This window comes from Rhinoderma darwinii, chromosome 6, assembly GCF_050947455.1.
Source record: "Rhinoderma darwinii isolate aRhiDar2 chromosome 6, aRhiDar2.hap1, whole genome shotgun sequence".
Lineage (NCBI taxonomy): Eukaryota > Metazoa > Chordata > Amphibia > Anura > Rhinodermatidae > Rhinoderma > Rhinoderma darwinii.
In genome coordinates, this window is record NC_134692.1 from 2,118,201 (window position 1) to 2,136,277 (window position 18,077).

At 51.2% G+C, this 18,077-nt stretch overlaps 1 protein-coding gene across 2 annotated transcripts in view; it reads left to right on the top strand.

Annotated features, from left to right (window-relative positions):
* Positions 1-18,077, top strand: part of SLC12A8 (solute carrier family 12 member 8) — a 54,234-nt gene that overhangs the window by 24,544 nt on the left and 11,613 nt on the right. For both annotated transcript variants that reach the window (XM_075831038.1, XM_075831037.1), the window contains exons 2-5: positions 1,948-2,154; positions 2,265-2,411; positions 6,642-6,833; positions 6,921-7,152. In XM_075831038.1, the coding sequence (XP_075687153.1) occupies positions 2,068-2,154; positions 2,265-2,411; positions 6,642-6,833; positions 6,921-7,152 (658 nt within the window). In that variant the 5' untranslated portion in view covers positions 1,948-2,067. The remainder of the gene's footprint in view (positions 1-1,947; positions 2,155-2,264; positions 2,412-6,641; positions 6,834-6,920; positions 7,153-18,077) is intronic.

Below are 18,077 nucleotides of genomic sequence, written 5' to 3' on the forward strand. Positions count from 1 at the left end.
GTAGAGATCTTGAAAGTGTTGAGGTATTGAAGCTTCGTGTATATTCGAGAGTTGCCGGACTTTCCATTATACGATGATGCGGATTTCTGTACGTTGAGTGTAGTCATCGTCTCCGCTGTCTGGCAGGGGTTGTGGCTCTTTGGGATTTGGCGCTGTCCGGGCCAGGGCTTTGTCGTGGGCTGAGTGATCCCGGATACAGGGAGGAAGCAGAGCCGGGGTGGTGTCTGCATCGTGTGCTGGAAGGTTTACCAATGTTAACCCCTTCCCTGCTGACCCTGGCGCCGGCTGTGGTGAGGTGTGCGGAGCTGACAGGTGTTCTCAGGTGCTGGAGCTCTCACCAGAAGGCGGCCGTCGCCTGCGCTGACCTACGTGTAATGCTGGAGGCTCGCTCAGGTGACCCCGCTCAGGTAATCCCCGGCTACACAGCCCTCACATGAGACCTTTCACCTATAGATCATATAAGGGTCACTGGAATGTGACAAACAGGAGGAGGCAGTCGGTACAAAGGGGTTAATTTAAAGCAGTACTGCTCCTTTATTGGTGGGTAATATTTTCTTGGTGCGGGAGATCTGATCAGTTCCTGCGACAGGAGAAATCGTAGATCAATGACGTCATTCACACGACTCGTCCGTTTACTTTTCACTGACGTTTCGCACTTTATAAATTGTTTGCGTCTTGAAGTTGAGTGAAGCCGGCGTGATCGCTGCAGCCGGTGGTACGCGGGCGCCAGAGCCGCGGATGTGGCAGTATTGCGTCCCCTTTGCGGCGCTCCTCTGTTTTCATTGTCGCCGTTGATAAATCTTTTGCGACATTTGTTTTTCATTCATAGATTCAAGTGGGAAATTCTCTTATTACATAAAGTTAAACGCGGGAAATAGAACGCGCCAATGAAATCGTCCGCGTGAGATCTGTCGTGTGCGCTCGCCCATCCCCCACCGCTGCCGGATCCGGTTGGTTTCGCTCTGGGTCTCACTTTCAGGCTGCACCGGCGGCTCTGGATGAACAGGTCACCATAGAGACAGGCAGTAGTGATTAGCATAGCCACGCCCACTGAACTGAGAGGAGGAGTGGCCTTGTGTTTGGGGAGCGATGCTCTGCAGGTGGTGGCTGTGAATGAGGCCGCTCAGCACTTCTGATTATCAGCTGTTTGCTACAGTGTGTTTTCTAGGGAATGGCCTCATTTGGGGTTAATGCCTCACCCTTGTTTGCTAATGTTGTGGGGAGGGAACCTGCGCTGGACCTCGACCCCCTTTAAATAAGGGATTTAGCCAACCAGGACTTGTTCCTCTCTCCAGGGACCCCTCTATGGTACGTACAACTCTGCATCATCTGTGCCCCCATAACAATGCCTGATCTCCATATAAACACCCATCTCCACTACGGTCGCCTGCACGAGCCCTTAAATATACAGAAAAGCCCTAAATTGTGTGCGGAGCCCGATCCTCAGAGCGTCCGCTCATATATTTATTCTCTATGACGCCCCCTGGACCCCGTATCACCGCGCTGAGCCACACGAGATGTCTGTGAAAACTTTTGGAATGTGGGAGTTTTTTTAGTTTCTGGGTATGAATAAAAATGTTCCTATTCCCTGACCATAAGCAGAGATCTTGAAAATGATGATGATCTGAAACACAGTCCATTAGGAAATTTCCAAACACTTTATTACATAGGGATTAAAACATAATTCTACATAACTGCAATACCAGACACAACCATGGACAGGAGGGGCGCTATTTCGGGGGGGGGACGGACGACTATTGAGTGCCTTTCGTTAAATCGACATATAATGTTTGTAACTTTGCTTTACTCTTTCTGACTTTCTTTCCATTCTCGTCCAGAGCTACTTTCAAATTTATTCTGGTTGCCCATGGAAACAGACAGCAGTTTAGCTCCTCCCGCTGTCAGTCATGTGATCTGCCTGTGTGACGGTCTTATTATTATTATTAGGGATTTTCTCTTGTTGTGGAGGAGTCATGATGCAGGAGGCGAACCTGCGGCCCGACCGCTCCAGTCGGCTGAGTCTTCACAGGTGACATCATCGCGGCGACTTCTCTCAGTGCCGCAGACATGAATGATGAAATCCGCCATTCCCCCCTGAACGGAAATATGACCACGAGCAGCAACATCACTGACCTGTTCCATGAGGACGCCCAGGTGGGTGATCGTCCGGGACACCAACACCCACCATCCTCAGCGTGTCGCAGCTCCCACGCCGCTGGGCCGTGGAGGTCATGTGACTCCTTTTGTGTTTCCGTTTTTTTCAGGTTTCCCAGTTGCAGTCGCAGCCATGGTGGAAAATCCAGCTCTTTGTCTGGGAGCCGGTTCTCTTTGGTACCTGGGACGGCGTTTTCACCTCGTGTATGATCAATATATTTGGCGTGGTTTTATTTCTCCGCACCGGCTGGCTCGTGGTGAGTGACCGAACCCCCCGCCCAATACCAGAAAGAGGTCTAGAGGATCAGGAATAGAAGATAGAAAAACAGATTATAATTATATAGTATACAGATCATATTACTGCTTTCCATGATGTCAGTATCAGGGGGCGGGGCTGTGACAACCGCTCACACATGATATACAGGCTGGTTGTCAGTAGTAATAGATGAATAGCTGTGACTGTATATAAGATGTGTGGATCTCATGTCTGATCACAGTGTAATTATATTATATATCAGTGATGTCAGTAACAGGGGGCGGAGCTGTGACAACCTCTCACACATGATTATACAGGCTGGTTGTCAGTAGTAATAGATGAATAGCTGTTACTGTATATAAGATGTGTGGATCTCATGTCTGATCACAATGTAATTATATTATATATCAGTGATGTCAGTAACAGGGGGCGGGGCTGTGACAACCTCTCACACATGGTATACAGGCTGGTTGTCAGTAGTAATAGATGAATAGCTGTTACTGTATATAAGATGTGTGGATCTCATGTCTGATCACATGTAATTATATTATATATCAGTGATGTCAGTAACAGGGGGCGGGGCTGTGACAACCTCTCACACATGATATACAGGCTGGTTGTCAGTGGTAATAGATGAATAGCTGTTACTGTATATAAGATGTGTGGATCTCATGTGTGATCACAATGTAATTATATTATATATCAGTGATGTCAGTAACAGGGGGCGGAGCTGTGACAACCTCTCACACATGATATACAGGCTGGTTGTCAGTAGTAATAGATGAATAGCTGTTACTGTATATAAGATGTGTGGATCTCATATCTGATCACAGTGTAATTATATTATATATCAGTGATGTCAGTAACAGGGGGCGGGGCTGTGACAACCTCTCACACATGATATACAGGCTGGTTGTCAGTAGTAATAGATGAATAGCTGTCACTGTATATAAGATGTGTGGATCTCATGTCTGATCACAGTGTAATTATATTATATATCAGTGATGTCAGTAACAGGGGGTGGGGCTGTGACAACCTCTCACACATGATATACAGGCTGGTTGTCAGTAGTAATAGATGAATAGCTGTGACTGTATATAAGATGTGTGGATCTCATGTCTGATCACAGTGTAATTATATTATATATCAGTGATGTCAGTAACAGGGGGCGGGGCTGTGACAACCTCTCACACATGATATACAGGCTGGTTGTCAGTAGTAATAGATGAATAGCTGTTACTGTATATAAGATGTGTGGATCTCATGTCTGATCACAATGTAATTATATTATATATCAGTGATGTCAGTAACAGGAGGCGGAGCTGTGACAACCTCTCACACATGATATACAGGCTGGTTGTCAGTAGTAATAGATGAATAGCTGTTACTGTATATAAGATGTGTGGATCTCATGTCTGATCACAGTGTAATTATATATCAGTGATGTCAGTAACAGGGGGCGGGGCTGTGACAACCTCTCACACATGATATACAGGCAGGTTGTCAGTAGTAATAGATGAATAGCTGTGACTGTATATAAGATGTGTGGATCTCATGTCTGATCACAATGTAATTATATTATATATCAGTGATGTCAGTAACAGGGGGCGGGGCTGTGACAACCTCTCACACATGATATACAGGCTAGTTGTCAGTAGTAATAGATGAATAGCTGTTACTGTATATAAGATGTGTGGATCTCATGTCTGATCACAGTGTAATTATATTATATATCAGTGATGTCAGTAACAGGGGGTGGGGCTGTGACAACCTCTCACACATGGTATACAGGCTGGTTGTCAGTAGTAATAGATGAATAGCTGTGACTGTATATAAGATGTGTGGATCTCATGTCTGATCACAGTGTAATTATATTATATATCAGTGATGTCAGTAACAGGGGGCGGGGCTGTGACAACCTCTCACACATGATATACAGGCTGGTGTCAGTAGTAATAGATGAATAGCTGTGACTGTATATAAGATGTGTGGATCTCATGTCTGATCACAGTGTAATTATATTATATATCAGTGATGTCAGTAACAGGGGGCGGGGCTGTGACAACCTCTCACACATGATATACAGGCAGGTTGTCAGTAGTAATAGATGAATAGCTGTGACTGTATATAAGATGTGTGGATCTCATGTCTGATCACAATGTAATTATATTATATATCAGTGATGTCAGTAACAGGGGGCGGGGCTGTGACAACCTCTCACACATGATATACAGGCTGGTTGTCAGTAGTAATAGATGAATAGCTGTTACTGTATATAAGATGTGTGGATCTCATGTCTGATCACATGTAATTATATTATATATCAGTGATGTCAGTAACAGGGGGCGGAGCTGTGACAACCTCTCACACATGATATACAGGCTGGTTGTCAGTAGTAATAGATGAATAGCTGTGACTGTATATAAGATGTGTGGATCTCATGTCTGATCACAGTGTAATTATATTATATATCAGTGATGTCAGTAACAGGGGGCGGGGCTGTGACAACCTCTCACACATGATATACAGGCTGGTTGTCAGTAGTAATAGATGAATAGCTGTTACTGTATATAAGATGTGTGGATCTCATGTCTGATCACATGTAATTATATTATATATCAGTGATGTCAGTAACAGGGGGTGGAGCTGTGACAACCTCTCACACATGATATACAGGCTGGTTGTCAGTAGTAATAGATGAATAGCTGTGACTGTATATAAGATGTGTGGATCTCATGTCTGATCACAGTGTAATTATATTATATATCAGTGATGTCAGTAACAGGGGGCGGGGCTGTGACAACCTCTCACACATGATATACAGGCTGGTGTCAGTAGTAATAGATGAATAGCTGTGACTGTATATAAGATGTGTGGATCTCATGTCTGATCACAGTGTAATTATATTATATATCAGTGATGTCAGTAACAGGGGGCGGGGCTGTGACAACCTCTCACACATGATATACAGGCAGGTTGTCAGTAGTAATAGATGAATAGCTGTGACTGTATATAAGATGTGTGGATCTCATGTCTGATCACAATGTAATTATATTATATATCAGTGATGTCAGTAACAGGGGGCGGGGCTGTGACAACCTCTCACACATGATATACAGGCTGGTTGTCAGTAGTAATAGATGAATAGCTGTTACTGTATATAAGATGTGTGGATCTCATGTCTGATCACATGTAATTATATTATATATCAGTGATGTCAGTAACAGGGGGCGGAGCTGTGACAACCTCTCACACATGATATACAGGCTGGTTGTCAGTAGTAATAGATGAATAGCTGTGACTGTATATAAGATGTGTGGATCTCATGTCTGATCACAGTGTAATTATATTATATATCAGTGATGTCAGTAACAGGGGGCGGGGCTGTGACAACCTCTCGCACATGATATACAGGCTGGTGTCAGTAGTAATAGGTGTCTGGTCTCATGATAATGTAGTTTTGCGGCAGAAGTAACGTCTGGTTATAGGGCAATGTATGTTGTATGTGTTTATTATAAGAATAGAACGCCCGATCAGGGTAGAGGATAAGGCGGTATACAGAGTGACCAGTGTTATAAGTGATGGGGTATATAATAGTAGAATAATAATACACAGTTTAGACGTGGGGCAGATTTCTGATGTCCGTAATACCCTTGTACCGCCAGCAGGTGTCGCCCTTGCCTTCTATCAGGTTATGGATTGTGTGGTCAGTGGGGCAGAGATGGTACCTGAGGGGCATAAAGGCCCCCGTGCCACATGAGAGCAGTAAGTGACATGAAGGCTGGTGCCCCTCTAGTGATGATTATAACCGCCCGTCATCACCCCAGGAGAAGAATCGCAGGTCTATTCATTATTTTGCTCGTCAGTTTCCACATTATTAGTAAATTTATTCCTTATATATAATTTTTTTTTTATATTTCATTTTATTCCATACAATTCGGCCTCTTTCTATAGGGCAGGGCCCCATAGCTCTGTTCATCCTGTGCTTCCTGGTTCATGAATAGAATTTTAGAACTACAGTAAAGACTGACACAGACAAAGCAGTAGATTTGGGGCCCTCCAGAGTTTGTGCATCGCTGGGTGACGGCCTCTGCGGTCTCTGTTGATGGTTTTTATCCAGAATTTGCTTCTTCCCATAAAAGCTCCACACGAGAGGACGACGCGGGGTCTATATTTTTGGAGTGGGGGTTTATTCCTGGCGGTGCGTAATTCTCTTTTGATCTGCCCCCAGGGTAACACTGGAATCCTGCTGGGGGTTTTCCTGGTGTCGGTCGTCATCCTGGTGGCGCTGGTTACAGTCTTGTCCGGTATCGGAGTGTGTGAGAGATGCAGCATAGGCAGCGGCGGCGTCTACTCCATGATCTCCACTGTCCTGGGGGGCAAAGTTGGGGGAACAGTTGGTCTTCTATATATCTTTGGGCAGGTAAGTGACGAGCTGCAGGGAGACGGCCCCAGAGCTTACAATCTAAGTATGTCCGCGGCTTCCACGTGTGACGGCGCCGCTGTGCAGTGTGTTGCAGGCGCCATGTACATCACCGGCTTTGCGGAATCCATCTCTGACCTCCTGCACTTGGAGAGCACCTGGGCGGTGCGGGGCATCTCGCTGGCCGTGCTGCTGGGGCTGCTGGGCATTAATCTGGCGGGGGTGACGTGGATCATCCGGCTGCAGCTCGTGCTCCTGCTCCTCCTCGCCATCTCCACCCTGGACTTTGTCATCGGTTCCTTCACGCACCTGGATCCAGGTAAGAACTGGCGGGAAGGGGCGGGGCCAGATTATGCAACATTTGTATCAAGTCCGTCCCTCCCCTCAGACTCAGTGCTACAATGTATCGACTCGACGTCGCCCCTCCCCCTGCCGGTCTCCCGCGACACAAACTCATTGGGGAAAAACCGCAACAAAAGTGCAACGATTCCGCGGCATAAATTGACGCATCACCGTTTAATTCTGAACGTTTTCTCAGCTGAGATTTTCCGCAGCGCGTAGATCATAAATGTCATCCGTTTTGCTGCTGCGTGTAATGCGCCGCAGATTTTTCCTATAGAATTTAGTTGCAGAGATTCGTCAGCGTTTACTCTACGTGGGATCTCCGCCTTCGGGGGCTTTTACAGGAGTTGCTTCTGCAGTGTTTTTTTATATAAATGGCGCAGTTTTGTCACTATTATGAAAATTGCTGCACAAAGACCCAGAATCCCGGTCACACGCCCGTAGGCGACCGCTGCGCTTCTTGGGGTGGTAATGGGGACGGGGCTTTCCACATAGACTGTGGAGTGGCCTTTAGTGTAGCTTTACTTGTGGCAGATTTGCGACGGATAAATCCACTGCGGGTCGTGCCACCAGTTCGGCTGGAAAATGATTCACCCCACAATCTGCCTGAATATGGGGGTTTTTGTTGCAGATTTGCCGCGGTGCAAAGGGTGAAATCCGCAATAAAATTCCGTAACATAAATTGACGCTGTGGATTTAAAATCTGCTCCGCGTGTTGATTTCCGCGCTGATTGTTTTCCGCAGCGTGTGGATGAAATCCTGGAAATCTGAACATAAAATCTGCAGCGTGTGAACGCGCCTTATACTTTCTTTTCTCCATGGCTCGTTCACACATCCCTTAATCTCCTCCGCGTTCCATCTTTTACCGGATTGCAGACTGACCCATTCACTTCTATGGGGTTTACGTTTTTTGGGGGATCCATGTGGCCGATCTGCAAATCTCCGGGCAGGTCCTACCCTTGTCAGTTTTTGCGGACGGATCTGTCTCACCCATTATAGTCCATGGTCCATTGAAAATCCGGACCGGACACGGAAGCCACCTGCGCGGCCGTATATGAGGATGTGCGCACCAGCCCGTAGACTGTCAGCAGCGTCCTGATGCTGCATTACACAGCGGTGTCCAGCAGGGGGCGCCGCTGCCCTTAGAGTTCAGTTGGCGTTTCTTGGGCTTTATGTCTTGTGTTCTTCTTATTATTAACCATCGCCTGTCTGTGCTCACCTGTCCCCTCCCCCTCTGTATATAGCAGCGCAGCTCCGTGGCTTGTCCTAACATCTGACACATAATAATTGTACATCTAATAAAACGTGTCTGCTCCACCTGCGCCGCTGCCCGACACATTCTGCTCCACCTGCGCCGCTGCCCGACACATTCTGCTCTTTCTGCTTCCAGATCTGAAGGAGAAAGATTAGGATCTCAGACTTTTGTTTCCCTCCCTGGGAAGTGGCCGGGTGTGCCCGGGTACCGGGGGCAGGAAGGACGTGGCTGTCATTTGTCATCCAGACGGCGGCCTTCCTGTCCCCAAGCGGTTCAGGTCTATGGGAAAATAAATGTCGCAGCGTTTTGTGTTTAGCAACAAATTTTGTTTTTAAATGTATTTCGGAATCCAACTTGTTTCTTCTATTCTCTTTTCAAACCGATCGCCCTCAAAAATGTGCAAGACATGTATGTAGATGTGCGCCGTATGCGTGATATGTGCGCCGTGTGCGTGATATGTGCGCCGTGTGCGTGCTATGTGCGCCGTGTGCGTGATATGTGCGCCGTGTGCGTAATATGTGCGGCGTGTGCGTGATATGTGTGCGTGATATGTGCGCCGTGTGCGTGATATGTGCGCCGTGTGCGTGCTATGTGCGCCGTGTGCGTGATATGTGCGCCGTGTGCGTGATATGTGCGCCGTGATATGTGCGCCGTATGCGTGATATGTGCGCCGTGTGCGTGATATGTGCGCCGTGATATGTGCGCCGTATGCGTGATATGTGCGCCGTGTGCGTGATATGTGCGCCGTGTGCGTGCTATGTGCGCCGTGTGCGTGATATGTGCGCCGTGTGCGTGCTATGTGCGCCGTGATATGTGCGCCGTATGTGTGATATGTGCGCCGTGGGCGTGGGATATGCGCGCTGGGTGTGGGATATGCGCGCTGGGCGTGGGATATGCGCGCTGTATGAAAAGTTAAAAAAATGACCCCTCTGAGATTGACTTTTGCCTTGTGGGGCTTTGATTTAATGGGACCTGTCACCAGCGTTTCACCTGTCACCAGCAATACCCGGCGGTAGAGGGTGAAAAATCATGTCTATATAACCTAGAATTGTCCTCTTTGTCGGCCGTGTATCTTTTAGTCTTCAGTTTTTTAGTGTTCCCGCATCGTATGCTAATGAGCAGAAAAGAGTCATAACTTCATACCTCAAGTCTTTCCGGGTTGACCCCGCCTCCTTACTTTTGATTGACAGCTCCTCGCCTCCCCCAGCACACGATATACCGCGCTTGTGCATTGATGTCCTCTTCAGGTGCGCGCACAAAGGGACTCCAGATTATTACGTTAAAAGGCGCAAAATATTTGCAGAGCGTTATTTACAGTCGGAGGAGGAGTTTAGGAGCGGGGATAACGGCAATGACCTTTTTATAGCAGCGGCCGGTGAGGGATAAGTGAAGTTCTATAGGTGACATGCTGGGGACAGGTTCCCTTTAAATGTCTTTTTTCAGTGTTTTGCACATCCAGGGATCGGGGACAATCGCTCGTTAATGCAGCAATTTTCTTTTATCGTTGTCGGCAGCTCCTCCCCCTGTAGTAACGAGCGCTCGGCCCCATAAACAACCAATCACTGCTCCTTGTGAAAGCAGCAAACGAGCGCCGATCACTGAGCCGGGTTGCAGAGCCGGGGACGGGACGGTTGCGGGGACGGTTGTGGGGACAGGACGGTTGCGGAGCCGGGGACAGGACGGTTGCGGAGCCTGGGTCGTGACGGTTGCGGAGCCGGGGAATTCAGGGGTTCGGGGATGTGACAGGTTTTGCACTTGTGGAAGAGGAAATCACTTTCTCCAGGTTTTCTCAATTACTGCACATAGACGAGTGATGACATCATACATGAGCAGCGGTGACCTGGACTCCGGCCAGCAGCACGGTGGATGTAGTGACAGCGATGACTTGTACTGGTGTAATAATGAGGGGGGTTGGATGAATTTGGGGGGTTGGTGGATGGGTTCGGGGAGGGGGAGTTTTAGGTTTTCACGTTCATCCCGATGCAGATTCCAGATTTTCTTGACACTTTCCCCGGAATTTTCTGTCTTTTCTCTTCAGTCTCGGACGTTTCCTGAGGATTAACACTAATGCCCCAAACCTGCCCGACCCCCGCCATGTATCAGAGAGCGGCTGGGGAGGGGGCACGGGGTAAGAATGAGGGGGGGGTGAGAGTGCGGCGGAGAATCTACATGTCGCATGAGGGAAATAAAAGTGGGGGGGGGGGGTTGGTGAGGATATAAAATGTGACTTTGGGGGGTAAGAGGGGGTGATCACACTATAGGGGGCACCGTGTGGCACCAGCTGTTCCCCCGAGCATTAGACGTTATTATTGGTGCCCCCCCCCCCCTATTTTCTTTCGTTCTTTAAACCGGAATCTGATTGGCACTTGTGGAAAGAGCGGGCAGAACAGGAAGAGATAAGGGGCCGCCGGGCAGATGGGAGCGGAGAATGTGTCCCCGTTATCTCGGGGGGTTTCACTGACTGAAGCCAGAGCTTTCCTCTAGATGAGGGGCCCGGGGGCGGCTACTGATAACGGGGTGTTTGGGGGAAGGGCTGCTCCCACATTATATGGAAACTCCTCCAAGGGAAAGAGAAAAGACCCGAAATCCAGACATGACCCAAATGTTACAGTGCGTCCCCCATCCCCCAACTGATAGCAGTGACATTGTCAGAGATGGGAATCATCGCATCATCACTATCCCCATCATCATCACTATCCCCATCATCATCACTATCCCCATCATCATCACTATCCCCATCATCATCATCACTATCCCCATCATCATCACTATCCCCATCATCACTATCCCCATCATCATCATCACTATCCCCATCATCATCATCACTATCATCATCATCACTATCCCCATCATCATCATCATCACTATCCCCATCATCATCATCATCACTATCCCCATCATCATCATCATCATCATCATCACTATCCCCATCATCATCATCACTATCCCCATCATCATCATCACTATCCTCACCATCATCATCACTATCCTCACCATCATCATCACTATCCTCATCATCATCATCACTATCCCCATCATCATCATCACTATCCTCATCATCATCATCATCACTATCCTCATCATCATCATCACTATCCTCATCATCATCATCACTATCCTCATCATCATCATCATCACTATCCTCATCATCATCATCACTATCCTCATCATCATCATCACCATCCTCACTATCCTCATCATCATCATCACTATCCTCCTCATCATCGGCACCATCATCATCATCACTATCCTCATCACTATCCTCGTCGTCCTCGTCGTCATCATCATCACTATCCTCATCAACATCACTATCCTCATCACTATCCTCGTCGTCCTCGTCGTCATCATCATCATCACTATCCTCATCAACATCACTATCCTCATCACTATCCTCGTCGTCATCATCATCACTATCCTCCTCATCATCATCACTATCCTCATCCTCATCATCATCATCACTATCATCCTCACTATCCTCATCATCATCATCATCATCATCATCATCATCATCACTATCCTCATCATCCTCACTATCCTCATCATCCTCACTATCCCCATCATCATCATCATTTCTCTCCCTCAGTCTCTTGTATTTTCTCCGGTTTCTTTGGTTCCTCTGATGCTGAGTGATGACCACTAATGACCTTTGGGCTTCTCACCCATCTTTTCACAGTCCCTGCATGACTGCTGTGCCCATCACATTACACCTCCCCTGCTCCCTGACTGCTCTCCCTGTCACATTACGCTTCCCCCTGACTCCTCTGCCGGTTACATTACCCCCTCTCCTGCTCCCTGACTGCTCTCCCTGTCACATTACGCCTCCCCTGACTGCTCTGCCGGTTGCATTACCCCCTCTCCTGCTCCCTGACTGCTCTGCCTGTCACATTACACCTCCCCCTGACTGCTCTACCTGTCACATTACACCTCCCCCTGACTGCTCTGCCGGTTACATTACCCCCTCTACTGCTCCCTGACTGCTCTCCCTGTCACATTACGCCTCCCCTGACTCCTCTGCCGGTTACATTACCCCCTCTCCTGCTCCCTGACTGCTCTCCCTGTCACATTACGCCTCCCCTGACTGCTCTGCCGGTTACATTACCCCCTCTACTGCTCCCTGACTGCTCTCCCTGTCACATTACGCCTCCCCTGACTCCTCTGCCGGTTACATTACCCCCTCTCCTGCTCCCTGACTGCTCTCCCTGTCACATTACGCCTCCCCTGACTGCTCTGCCGGTTACATTACCCCCTCTACTGCTCCCTGACTGCTCTCCCTGTCACATTACGCCTCCCCTGACTCCTCTGCCGGTTACATTACCCCCTCTCCTGCTCCCTGACTGCTCTGCCTGTCACATTACAGCTCCCCCTGACTGCTCTGCCGGTTACATTACCCCCTCTCCTGCTCCCTGACTCCTCTGCCTGTCACATTACGCCTCCCCCTGACTGCTCTGCCGGTCACATTACGCCTCCCCCTGACTGCTCTTCCTGTCACATTACACCTCCCCCTGACTGCTCTGCCTGTTACATTACCCCCTCTCCTGCTCCCTGACTGCTCTCCCTGTCACATTACGCCTCCCCCTGACTGCTCTGCCGGTCACATTACCCCCTCCTGCTCCCTGACTGCTCTTCCTGTCACATTACGCCTCCCCCTGACTTCTCTGCCGGTTACATTACCCCCTCTCCTGCTCCCTGACTGCTCTCCCTGTCACATTATGCCTCCCCATGACTGCTCTGCCGGTTACATTACCCCCTCTCCTGCTCCCTGACTGCTCTCCCTGTCACATTACACCTCGCCCTGACTGCTCTGCCGGTTACATTACGCCTCCCCCTGACTGCTCTGCCGGTTACATTACCCCCTCTCCTGCTCCCTGACTGCTCTTCCTGTCACATTACGCCTCCCCTGACTGCTCTGCCGGTTACATTACCCCCTCTCCTGCTCCCTGACTGCTCTCCCTGTCACATTACGCCTCCCCTGACTGCTCCCTGACTGCTCTTCCTGTCACATTACGCCTCCCCTGACTGCTCTGCCGGTTACATTACACCCTCTCCTGCTCCCTGACTGCTCTGCCGGTTACATTACCCCCTCTCCTGCTCCCTGACTGCTCTCCCTGTCACATTACGCTTCCCCCTGACTGCTCTGCCGGTTACATTACACCCTCTCCTGCTCCATGACTGCTCTCCCTGTCACATTACGCTTCCCCCTGACTGCTCTGCCGGTTACATTACCCCCTCTCCTGCTCCCTGACTGCTCTTCCTGTCACATTACGCCTCCCCTGACTGCTCTGCCGGTTACATTACCCCCTCTCCTGCTCCCTGACTGCTCTCCCTGTCACATTACGCCTCCCCTGACTGCTCCCTGACTGCTCTTCCTGTCACATTACGCCTCCCCTGACTGCTCTGCCGGTTACATTACACCCTCTCCTGCTCCCTGACTGCTCTGCCGGTTACATTACCCCCTCTCCTGCTCCCTGACTGCTCTCCCTGTCACATTACGCTTCCCCCTGACTGCTCTGCCGGTTACATTATACCCTCTCCTGCTCCATGACTGCTCTCCCTGTCACATTACGCTTCCCCCTGACTGCTCTGCCGGTTACATTACCCCCTCTCCTGCTCCCTGACTGCTCTGCCTGTCACATTACGCTTCCCCCTGACTGCTCTGCCGGTTACATTACACCCTCTCCTGCTCCATGACTGCTCTCCCTGTCACATTACGCTTCCCCCTGACTGCTCTGCCGGTTACATTACCCCCTCTCCTGCTCCCTGACTGCTCTCCCTGTCACATTACAGCTCCCCCTGACTGCTCTGCCGGTTACATTACCCCCTCTCCTGCTCCCTGACTGCTCTGCCTGTCACATTACGCCTCCCCCTGACTGCTCTGCCGGTCACATTACGCCTCCCCCTGACTGCTCTTCCTGTCACATTACACCTCCCCCTGACTGCTCTGCCTGTTACATTACCCCCTCTCCTGCTCCCTGACTGCTCTCCCTGTCACATTACGCCTCCCCCTGACTGCTCTGCCGGTCACATTACCCCCTCCTGCTCCCTGACTGCTCTTCCTGTCACATTACGCCTCCCCCTGACTTCTCTGCCGGTTACATTACCCCCTCTCCTGCTCCCTGACTGCTCTCCCTGTCACATTATGCCTCCCCATGACTGCTCTGCCGGTTACATTACCCCCTCTCCTGCTCCCTGACTGCTCTCCCTGTCACATTACGCCTCCCCTGACTGCTCCCTGACTGCTCTTCCTGTCACATTACGCTTCCCCCTGACTGCTCTGCCGGTTACATTACCCCCTCTCCTGCTCCCTGACTGCTCTTCCTGTCACATTACGCCTCCCCTGACTGCTCTGCCGGTTACATTACACCCTCTCCTGCTCCCTGACTGCTCTGCCGGTTACATTACCCCCTCTCCTGCTCCCTGACTGCTCTCCCTGTCACATTACGCTTCCCCCTGACTGCTCTGCCGGTTACATTACCCCCTCTCCTGCTCCCTGACTGCTCTGCCTGTCACATTACGCTTCCCCCTGACTGCTCTGCCGGTTACATTACCCCCTCTCCTGCTCCCTGACTGCTCTCCCTGTCACATTACGCTTCCCCCTGGCTGCTCTGCCGGTTACATTACCCCCTCTCCTGCTCCCTGACTGCTCTCCCTGTCACATTACGCCTCCCCCTGACTGCTCTGCCGGTTACATTACCCCCTCTCCTGCTCCCTGACTGCTCTCCCTGTCACATTACGCTTCCCCCTGACTGCTCTGCCGGTTACATTACCCCCTCTCCTGCTCCCTGACTGCTCTCCCTGTCACATTACGCTTCCCCCTGACTGCTCTGCCGGTTACATTACCCCCTCTCCTGCTCCCTGACTGCTCTTCCTGTCACATTACGCTTCCCCCTGACTGCTCTGCCGGTTACATTACCCCCTCTCCTGCTCCCTGACTGCTCTGCCTGTCACATTACGCTTCCCCCTGACTGCTCTGCCGGTTACATTACACCCTCTCCTGCTCCATGACTGCTCTCCCTGTCACATTACGCTTCCCCCTGACTGCTCTGCCGGTTACATTACCCCCTCTCCTGCTCCCTGACTGCTCTCCCTGTCACATTACGCTTCCCCCTGGCTGCTCTGCCGGTTACATTACCCCCTCTCCTGCTCCCTGACTGCTCTCCCTGTCACATTACGTTTCCCCCTGGCTGCTCTGCCGGTTACATTACCCCCTCTCCTGCTCCCTGACTGCTCTCCCTGTCACATTACGCCTCCCCCTGACTGCTCTGCCGGTTACATTACCCCCTCTCCTGCTCCCTGACTGCTCTCCCTGTCACATTACGCTTCCCCCTGACTGCTCTGCCTGTTACATTACCCCCTCTCCTGCTCCCTGACTGCTCTCCCTGTCACATTACGCTTCCCCCTGACTGCTCTGCCGGTTACATTACCCCCTCTCCTGCTCCCTGACTGCTCTCCCTGTCACATTACGCTTCCCCCTGACTGCTCTGCCGGTTACATTACCCCCTCTCCTGCTCCCTGACTGCTCTCCCTGTCACATTACGCTTCCCCCTGACTGCTCTGCCTGTTACATTACCCCCTCTCCTGCTCCCTGACTGCTCTCCCTGTCACATTACGCTTCCCCCTGACTGCTCTGCCGGTTACATTACCCCCTCTCCTGCTCCCTGACTGCTCTTCCTGTCACATTACGCCTCCCCCTGACTGCTCTGCCGGTTACATTACCCCCTCTCCTGCTCCCTGACTGCTCTCCCTGTCACATTACGCCTCCCCCTGACTGCTCTGCCGGTTACATTACCCCCTCTCCTGCTCCCTGACTGCTCTTCCTGTCACATTACGCCTCCCCCTGACTGCTCTGCCGGTTACATTACCCCCTCTCCTGCTCCCTGACTGCTCTCCCTGTCACATTACGCCTCCCCCTGACTGCTCTGCCGGTTACATTACCCCCTCTCCTGCTCCCTGACTGCTCTCCCTGTCACATTACGCTTCCCCCTGACTGCTCTCCCTGTCACATTACGCCTCCCCCTGACTGCTCTGCCGGTCACATTACCCCCTCCTGCTCCCTGACTGCTCTTCCTGTCACATTACGCCTCCCCCTGACTTCTCTGCCGGTTACATTACCCCCTCTCCTGCTCCCTGACTGCTCTCCCTGTCACATTATGCCTCCCCATGACTGCTCTGCCGGTTACATTACCCCCTCTCCTGCTCCCTGACTGCTCTCCCTGTCACATTACGCCTCCCCTGACTGCTCCCTGACTGCTCTTCCTGTCACATTACGCTTCCCCCTGACTGCTCTGCCGGTTACATTACCCCCTCTCCTGCTCCCTGACTGCTCTTCCTGTCACATTACGCCTCCCCTGACTGCTCTGCCGGTTACATTACACCCTCTCCTGCTCCCTGACTGCTCTGCCGGTTACATTACCCCCTCTCCTGCTCCCTGACTGCTCTCCCTGTCACATTACGCTTCCCCCTGACTGCTCTGCCGGTTACATTACCCCCTCTCCTGCTCCCTGACTGCTCTGCCTGTCACATTACGCTTCCCCCTGACTGCTCTGCCGGTTACATTACCCCCTCTCCTGCTCCCTGACTGCTCTCCCTGTCACATTACGCTTCCCCCTGGCTGCTCTGCCGGTTACATTACCCCCTCTCCTGCTCCCTGACTGCTCTCCCTGTCACATTACGCCTCCCCCTGACTGCTCTGCCGGTTACATTACCCCCTCTCCTGCTCCCTGACTGCTCTCCCTGTCACATTACGCTTCCCCCTGACTGCTCTGCCGGTTACATTACCCCCTCTCCTGCTCCCTGACTGCTCTCCCTGTCACATTACGCTTCCCCCTGACTGCTCTGCCGGTTACATTACCCCCTCTCCTGCTCCCTGACTGCTCTTCCTGTCACATTACGCTTCCCCCTGACTGCTCTGCCGGTTACATTACCCCCTCTCCTGCTCCCTGACTGCTCTGCCTGTCACATTACGCTTCCCCCTGACTGCTCTGCCGGTTACATTACACCCTCTCCTGCTCCATGACTGCTCTCCCTGTCACATTACGCTTCCCCCTGACTGCTCTGCCGGTTACATTACCCCCTCTCCTGCTCCCTGACTGCTCTCCCTGTCACATTACGCTTCCCCCTGGCTGCTCTGCCGGTTACATTACCCCCTCTCCTGCTCCCTGACTGCTCTCCCTGTCACATTACGTTTCCCCCTGGCTGCTCTGCCGGTTACATTACCCCCTCTCCTGCTCCCTGACTGCTCTCCCTGTCACATTACGCCTCCCCCTGACTGCTCTGCCGGTTACATTACCCCCTCTCCTGCTCCCTGACTGCTCTCCCTGTCACATTACGCTTCCCCCTGACTGCTCTGCCTGTTACATTACCCCCTCTCCTGCTCCCTGACTGCTCTCCCTGTCACATTACGCTTCCCCCTGACTGCTCTGCCGGTTACATTACCCCCTCTCCTGCTCCCTGACTGCTCTCCCTGTCACATTACGCTTCCCCCTGACTGCTCTGCCGGTTACATTACCCCCTCTCCTGCTCCCTGACTGCTCTCCCTGTCACATTACGCTTCCCCCTGACTGCTCTGCCTGTTACATTACCCCCTCTCCTGCTCCCTGACTGCTCTCCCTGTCACATTACGCTTCCCCCTGACTGCTCTGCCGGTTACA